General features: G+C 43.0%; 1 protein-coding gene across 1 annotated transcript; it reads right to left on the minus strand.

Annotated features, from left to right (window-relative positions):
- Nucleotides 1-1,680: 1,680 nt before the first annotated feature.
- TMEM252 (transmembrane protein 252) lies at nucleotides 1,681-3,819 on the minus strand. The gene is given in 2 exon segments (XM_013945595.2): nucleotides 1,681-2,344; nucleotides 3,470-3,819. Coding segments are annotated over 2 exon segments (639 nt in total). The 3' UTR covers nucleotides 1,681-2,055.
- Between the last annotated feature and the right edge of the window lie 5,108 nt (nucleotides 3,820-8,927).

Here is an 8,927-nt window from a genome sequence, read left to right on the forward strand (position 1 = left end):
CAGCTCCTAAAAAGGGGGCTAGTTGCCATATCCTCCCTGCTCTATGAGGACTAGAGAAGTCCCCATTTGTTGGAGGCCTTGTTTGTGCAAAGGCTCATACAACTCGTGAGTCTTTTGGATGAAAGGAGTCATCCTGTACCTTGCATAAAGGAGAGCTATGAATTCAGGTCTGTGCTGGTGGGATACTCTGGAGCAGAAAGTATCTTACAGTTTCTTGAGCACGCATGTGATCCTGCATGAAAAAAGTAGTTCTGAATATGCAAAATGCTTCCTCCCTACTGAAAGCCACTAAGTCATCAAACAAAGCGTGGGATCACTGAAAAGCTGCTGCAGTGCTTGCTCTCCAAGCTGCTTGTAGTCTTGTTTATTTCCCACCTATGTGGGCTCACATTAAAAGTTATGAGGAGGAAAATGTAGATGCCCACAGCAAAAAAGCAATCAACTTCCACAGCACCGGAATTTTGTCATTGGGGATCTCCTGGCTAATCAGCCTCATCTGCTGTGATGGGTCCCTGCGCAATGCCCACAGCCTTCAGCGTCCTGCGCCCTGGAGCAACGCACGTCTGGCTGCGGATGTGGTAGTGCTGGGAGGTAAGACATTACCAAGGTCACTTGGCATAGGAGATACTCACTTCAGCTGTTTTGGAAACAATATGTAACGTTCCCCTGGCTTTTATTGCTCTCTTCTGTGCTGCACAGCTTCTCAGGCACTTCAAAAAATCTGTGTATGCTGATGACATCATTTTGTCAGCTTTACCGTTTTTCAGAGATTCCGTTTTAGCCTGTGCTTGTTTTCTTTTTAATATGCTTCTCCTCTTCCTCCTCTTTCTTTCTATTTATTTTCCTTTCTCTGTAGTTACTCCAGGTAGTTTTATCCTGCTTTCCTTTCTGTCTACATCAGCTGAAGTTTTATATCCTTTCCATAGAGGATGAAAATTTTTGGAAGACAAAACTGATTTGATGGTCTCATCCCTGGTAAAAGCCACTATTACTACCACCACCCCGGCTTGCGTTTCTAATGTAAATGAAGCTTTAATGCTGAAGTTGTTCTTATTTAGTGATATGTGGACATCCAGAAAGTCTGATAACTTTTTGATCTTGCTCATTCTGCAACAAAGAGCAAAACCCCGCTTACAGCCAGCATTGCAGGTCCAAACCTGAGGGAGCCCCAGCAAAATTCTTTTTGTCGTCTGGAATTACAGACTACAGTGGCCTGGATGCGAATTTGACTCCGGATTTGTGGAAGGAAAGAGACTAGGGGGAAAGCTCAATCCAAGCCTCTTTCTTGCACTCTCCCCAAACATGTGGTGACTTGTGTCAGAAACAGAGTTTCAGTCCCTAAAGCTCTTGAGTAAGCTGCAGAGGAAGCAACTGCTTTTAAAGACAGCTCAGAGGAGTGATGCAGAGAAGGTTTTTTCCTGCTGCAACTGCTAGTTCCCTTTGAGAGGTTGTGAGCATAACCAGGCTGGTTGTGTTAGCGTTTAGGAACTGTGTTTGATACTGCGATTCTCTAGTGTGCTGATCCTGAATCATGGACACCTTGTATCATAAGCAAGCAAATGGCATTTGTCTTAAATACAAAATTTATTCATGAGTGCAATAGTAAAATACCTGCTACACCGCACCAAAATAAAACAAGTAGCTTCAATGACTTATGACACAAAAATATGCCTTGTCTTTCAGTGCTTCAGACCGCTGCCAGAGCTCTAGGTGATAAAGGCGGTTGTGCAGAGTTTTGTGCTCCTAGGTAAACAGGGGTTATGAGGACATTATGGTGGCACTCCATAGGTTTAGCAAACCCTCTGCAAGCCTGAAAACCTAGTTCTGTTTTAAAATACCAAGCACCTTTTTATACAAGCCCTGCAACCCCTCTCAAACACAGAGGTGATCAACGCTTTTCCTAGGCGGTTTTGCTCTAGGGGTGTAACACTAGGGAGCATGGACACCAGTCTTCCTCCACCTTTGTCCACTTCTCAAACTTGGGATTTCACCCACCGACTTTGTCCCAGAATTTCCGACTGGCTTTGCTCTTTCTTAGGTCCCGTTTGTGCCTTGTCAGCAACTGTTTTCTTGTGCGGGTGCATGAGTATTTGATACTCTTTTGGGGGCTGAGTCTTGCTCGGCCGTTTGCTGCTGCTGCCGTGGCTCCTGCACAGACCATTCGTACGGTGGCGGCTCCTCTCGTCCACTGGTCTCGCTGATGAACTCCAAGCTGCTTTCAGTGTACAGCGGTGGAGGGAGCCCGCAGGCTTCTTCCTCTTTCAGTGTGGAGGCTACCGGCAGTGGGAAAGTCTGTTTTTCAGGGTCTGTGCTTTCTTCGTAGGATGGGGGGTAGAAATCGGGTCTGAAAAATAAGCAAATCGAAATAAAACATATGCAAATCAAAATAAAGCACATCGCAGTGAAATGAGATTTAGCTGAGAGAGTTTGGTTAGACACTGCGTCTGCTATGTTTCCACAGCTTAACTGAGGCTCAGGCTGTAAATGGAAACCTGACTTAGTAGGATTAGATCAATGGAAGGAATTAATATAGAATAGCTGCAATAGCTGGGATCATTACCTGTGTCTTTCTCCAAAATTTTCTATTAAAACACAGAATTCCAAGAAAGAATTCTCTTCTTTATGAGAGTTTCCACCTGTGTCATACAAGCACTCACTCTTGCATGTATTTCAACAAGTGCCCCAAAAAAGGGTTTTTTTGGAAAAAGCGAGACATTATTTTCTGAAGTAGGTTAAATTATTATTAGAATAATCATTGTTTTCCTCAGTTTTAAAATACACTTTGCACGTCCCTGCTTATTTAACCAAAATTTGCCATATGTTGCAATTACAGACCTCTTAGAGCATCCGTTGTCAGTGTTTATAGCGCTGTTTCTACAACAGCTGAGGAAAAGTAACTTGTGTCCAGTGACCCCGTAAAAACTTTGTCAGGCCCAGTGCCAATTAGCTTAAGAAACTATCTAGATTAAAGCATCAGGCTTTGCTCAGAAATAGCAGGGACATTTACCAAAAAAAAAAAAACCAAGCCAACAACAACAACAAAAAACACTTTAGCAGGAACCATATAGGGAACCGAAGCTCACTGCAGGCCTTATACATCCCTGAGCAACGTGGCAAGAATAAACAGCACAATAACATCTCCCACAGCAGCAGCAGCTCTGTGAATTGCCCGCTATGATGCTCCTGCAGGATCCCCACCGAAGTCAGTGCAGCTGCATCTGTTCTCTCCACGAACGGGTTCGGACCACTCTGTGCGACTCGCAATGTTTTCAGAAGTGTAGCTTGCACACTGCTTTGTATTGCACAGGTTGCTCTTGCAAATACAGCTTTGGACAACAGCTCTCTCCATGCAGACATAATAAGACGGCTGCAATTTGTTTATTGCTGTGTTGCTGCTTCCTTCTCAGAGCGCACTTACAAAACAGCATCTCTCCCCTCTACCCGTAGGCAGCCGTACCGTAACGCATACCTGTCTATGGTGCTGACATGTAGCTCTCTGAGGCTGGGATTTCGACTGAAGAGGTTGCTGAGGCCTTTGTATTTGATGGCTTCATGGAAAGCGTTCCAGAAAATGCCAGTCATGAGGAACAGGAACCCCAGAGGTAACAGGCAGTAAATAGCGAGCTGCTCATTTCCACACTTGCATAGCAGAGTGTCTGTGGAAATGCAAAATGATCCCAGACAAATAGCAGAGAAACTGAGTAAGAGCACGAAAAAACGAATGAAGGAAAAAATGCCTTTGGGCATCTTTCCCAGCAGACACAGCACTTAGCCCCTGTCTGTTGCTCGCTTGCTCGCTCTCTGAGCTGTGCATCTCATCGCCGTGCATCAGCGTTTTATACACTTCAGGATCAACTGGCCTTTGGACAATTAAGAGAAGCAGGCAGTTAGAAGATACTCATTAACTCTTTGAGATACTCATAATCTCTTTTAGGATTAATTTATAATCTTAAACCTACTTTAAGGAGGGAAACAGAAACTTCCCGCACCATTTATTTGCCACTGTAATCGCTGGAGTGCATATCGAACCTCTGCTTTCATTACGTGCTAGAATCTGGAACAGTTCGCGCACTTTGTTAGCTTTTGAATGACACCTTCTATATCTGTCTTTCTTCAAAAAAACCAAAGCTCCCCAGAATAATCACTGTTCCTAATTCCCTCTTAAAAGTTTGAAGGGAAAACATACTTTCTTAATCATGCATTTTCTTCTTTCACTGGATTTTGGTCTTCTTTCTTTAACACATTATGCAGCTGCCTTGACTTTTTTTAATAGTCATTTGAAAAAAAGATAAATTTCTAGCTTGCATTCTGATATCGCCAGTGGATTTTATTATATAAAATGAAAGAAATCAAAGTTACATCATGCCAAAAAAAGGACATAGGCATACAGAAAATCTCCTTGTCACCAAGTTCAGTTGTATGTTGATTTCTTTACTGTTATTCTCTTCTTTCTTCCAGCAATACTTTGGAACTGATTTTCAAAAGTGTCAGTGCTTAAAGCCATGCAGAAAAACATACAGTCAGTTTTTCTGAGCATGTTTAGACATCAAAAAAATTCAGATTCACTGGTGGGGAAATCTGGTCCTACTTCAAAACCGCCGGCCTGCTCATGAGGGGGGTTTCCTCCACCCTTTAAAACCCAGAGCAGCTGGACCCTTCATCCAGCCATGCAAACTGTGCTCCTGTCTTCCCATGTCGCAAAGGCGCAGCCCAGATCCCTGAAACCAGCTCCTGAGCCCTGACGTCTCCCCTCTCGCCGGAATAGCGGTTGTGTTAACGCCGACGTCTGGCACATGCCCGTGGGCTGGACACCATCCTCGTCACCGCTTGGACCCGTGCCTGAAGCGCGTGTGCCGGGCTGGAGTCACGTTAGTTTAACGTGTGCCCAGGCTGCCACCGGTTTTGCCTGGGAGCATGGAAAAGGAGGACGGATCATCCTCCATGGGTCGCCCTCCGCTTCGCCGCGAAGGAGCTCGCGGAGAGGCTGAGATTAGCGCGGCGCCGAAAGCGCTGGAGGCTTCCCCAGAAACCTGAACGCTGTGCACCAGCCCGGCGTGGACACGGGGCAGCCAAACGCTGTTTCCCAGCACGACCGCTTTCACACCACACTTCCCTGGAGAGGAGAAGAGGGGAGAACCAGCCGAAATGCAGCACTGGGTTAACTCTGCTGTATAGTTCAGCATGTTGTGGTAGCGTTTTTAGCAGAATGTAGAATATATAGAAGAGCGTGGCCTGCTTGTTCACTTAAGGAGTATAGCACCGTGCTCTGTGCTTTTTTTTGTCACAGAATAAAAAAAAAGATTACCCTGAAATTTGAACTGAGAATGCAGTTCATCTGAACTGAATGTCAGGTTGAAAAAAATACTTTGCATGCAGCTCTGAATCTTGCTTGTATGTAGTTTGTGACAAGCTATAACGTTTTTATCTCTGTGACGCTGTAGCTTATAGTCCAGCTTGTTTGCAGTGAACTCGCTTGTGCTGAGACTCTGTCTGAAACAGAGGAGAGTGAATTTTGTGTATTAGTGCCCTCAATGTTTTTTTTTTTCTTTTATAGTGGAGGCTGCGTACAGAAGATATGAATTCTGCGCTTGACAAACCGCAGTAAAGGCACAACTTCAGATTATATCTATACTGCTTTTAAACAGTGGTCATATATCTGACGAGTTAATTTTCCATTTGCTTTCTGCCATATGCCTGCACTGCATCCAGCCAGTCATTAACGCACCCTGGTTTATGCTTCCACATTTTCTGGACGGTCCATCCCAGAAGGCTCGTGACGTCCCACCACACTGGCACGCTCTTGCTTCAGTGAAAGCTGGTTCACCCTGGCTGGAGGGGACAAAAACCAAGTTTCACTGCAGGGTGGTAGAAACACTATCATCATCAGCTAGCATCATCTTCAGAGTACAATACCTTATATCAAGCAATAAAATTGAAGTTATTGCTCTTGCTATCACTGTTATTTTCTGACATAGATAATAAATATCCCGCCTTCACTTCATGGTCACCTTAAAGCAATTTACAGAAGCTTGGCCTGTATTTTGAAAGGGTATTTAGAAGGCTGAACCAAAAGTGAATTGAAGTGAACAGAACTTAAGTGATTTTGTCTCTTGAAGGCCTAACTTTCAGTGAAATTAGAACTTTGGATTCCAAATTCATGTTAGCTATAAAAGTGAGACTAAGCCATTTGCCACTGCAGCCTATTAGTTAAATAATACCTTTAAAAACCCCGATCTACGTGTCCTGGTGCCTGGCTATGTTCCAGCAATGAAACTATTGCGGTAACACTTCATCCTTAAGGCTCAGCATCCTACTGGTGACACAAATAGGGCTGTTCATCTGGAGAGCATCACTGCTGCTCTTCATGCGCATCATCCTTACGGAGAACACCGTAAGAGAACAGATCCCCGTTGTGGCAAATAAAACGGAATTGCTCGCTAAAAATCAAAACCTGAAACAAAAGGTTTTGCAGGCTTTGTTGTGTCAAGGTGCAGCAGGCACACAGGGTGAAGAAAATGCATTTGACGTAATGTTGCTTTTCTCATACAAAACTCAGGAGGTTTTTATCTCACTTCTGACCTTCCCAGGGTTTGTTGGTAGTGCTTTATGGACATTTTACAGAGGCAAGTCTCCAAGCAGACTTTTCTCTGATTTTTTCTTTTTTTTCTTTTTTTTTTTTTTTCCCAGAGACTTTTCTCTTACAGAGAAGGGAAATCACAGAAACTGCAGGAAGTCGCTTGAGGAAGATATAGAGAAGACAGTGGATAAAAGCCAACTGCATCCGCAGAAGTGAGAGGAGGGGTCAGGATGCAGGAAAATGTCCAGTGAGCTGCAGGACCATAGCAAAACCTGGCTGAGAGGTGTCAGGCTAGATTCAAAGCAGGATTTACAAGCCCAAACACGAGGTGTTTCCGTGCGTAACTGCTGGGCAGCGAGCCGGGGAAGCTGACGTTACGGCCCTGCAGATCACCGGGAGGTTGAGCACCTCGGACCAGGACCTGGTCATGAGCAACAGCTGCTCTTCCGGAGGAGTAACTCAAAGAGCATAAGCACGCAGCAGAAATGCATTAAAATAAACAGTTCAAATAGGGGTATACTTTAGGTTTGTCCTGTCTGACATTAAGTCCACCTGCTCTTCTCCCTGCCAGGGCAGGACTGTCTCCTGGGGCGCCTTTGCCTCGTGCTTGTTGTTTGATCCAGCTAAAATTACAGCGACATTTTTCCGATGTAATTTGCACCTTCTCCCTGTCTGTTAAACACATTTAACTTTACCAAACCATTCTTCTTACTTGTGGGTTTTTTTTGGATATTTAAATCATGGAGACTACTGACACAGGTACATAGAAATGTTGAGCCATCCATGACCTCTCTGCAAAGCTCAGGTAATTATTGTAATTCATATCTTCTGTAGTACTTGCACTTCTGGTACCACACAGTGTTCACTGAAATAATTATATTGATGAAAACACCTTGTACTTGCTGTTTTGTTTTTGTTGGTCTGTACTTATCAACCTGCACATTTTAATCTTATAGCCTGAACTTAACAGTGTTGTATCAGTGTGGGCATACACTAAGTTAATTGCTATAGGAAAAGCTGGACAGCAAGTTATATTCCTGCTATGCGAAACATTTTGAAAATTCAGATACATTCTCATTAAATACCAGAAATAAACAGAGATCTTGCCAAAAAAAATTTAATGAAGAAATTAGAAAGATTCAAATAATGCACTGCCAAAGTAATAAAAGGGATCTTTTCTGGGCAGTCTACTCTCTCTCCAACATTTGTGTCACATCTGCAGACTTTCCCATTTCAGCAAGCTATATCCATAGCTGGTGGATATCTCACTCCTGAAAAAGCACACTTAATTTCAAATTACTGTATCTTATAGAGTGGGTATGCAAAGAAGAAGGAAGAGAGGATGAAAGGCTGCAACAGCCTCATAATCCATTTTAATTTACACGGTTCCATTATTTTTCTGATTTTCAGTTACTTAGGATTTTCTTTAATCTTATTCTTGGCCTTTTTCAACTCCTTTCGCGTTGTGCAGTTCGAGTGCTTAACTGGAGGGCAGCATCCTGGACCGCACCGAGCTGAACGAGTCGATGTCCTTTCTCTTGCAAAACAGGAAGAAAGTTGCCTGTAACGAGGGTCAGTCGAGAAAAGGGAATAGCTAATGCAGTGGAAAGGTTGCAGAGCAGAACTGGCTGAAGACCAAGGTCAAAAGGTAGCAGTGCAGACGCGCAGAAAGTGCTTCGCCTTAGGAAGTACGGTGGAAGAGGAACTTAATGGTTATTCTTCTGGGTGGTTTGACTGCTGTGATCGTTTTGCAATTGGTATTTCGCTTAAAAGGTCACTGTTTACACTGTATCCTGTTTAAATCTGTGATGCAGTTTTCATACGAGCCAGGTGCTGGAATTATGCTAGTCGAAAAGAAATTTGTGGAATTATGCACATTTTGATGAAAGTTGTGAAACACAAACATTGAAATGCTTTTATCTATTAAAAATGGAAAATGTTAAATGGAAAAAAATAGAAAAGGAAAAAATGGAAATTTTAATGAAAGTATGTGAGTTGTAACAGAAGTAGTGGTGTATAATATGATATTGTATGACACAAAATAATATCATATCATTTGATGGGTCACATGTACTAAAAAGTAGTGATATTTTACCAGAAATTTCAAGACTATATCTGCTTCGCTCTAGTCTGATATGTACAAATTTTAATTAAGTGAAAACTCCAAATTTAAACTAGTTTTATTTTCTTTTCCTCTTCTGTCATACTTGGCTGACATGATTTATCTGTAGGAGATGACTCAATGGATATTGTACAATGACGTTATAAAAAAATTCAGTGCAGTTTTACCACCTTGCCTCTCTTTAGTAGTTCTAATATTTGTTGCAGATTGCACTTCAGGTCACAGGGA

This window comes from Apteryx mantelli, chromosome Z (genome assembly GCF_036417845.1).
Source record: "Apteryx mantelli isolate bAptMan1 chromosome Z, bAptMan1.hap1, whole genome shotgun sequence".
Taxonomy (NCBI): domain Eukaryota; kingdom Metazoa; phylum Chordata; class Aves; order Apterygiformes; family Apterygidae; genus Apteryx; species Apteryx mantelli.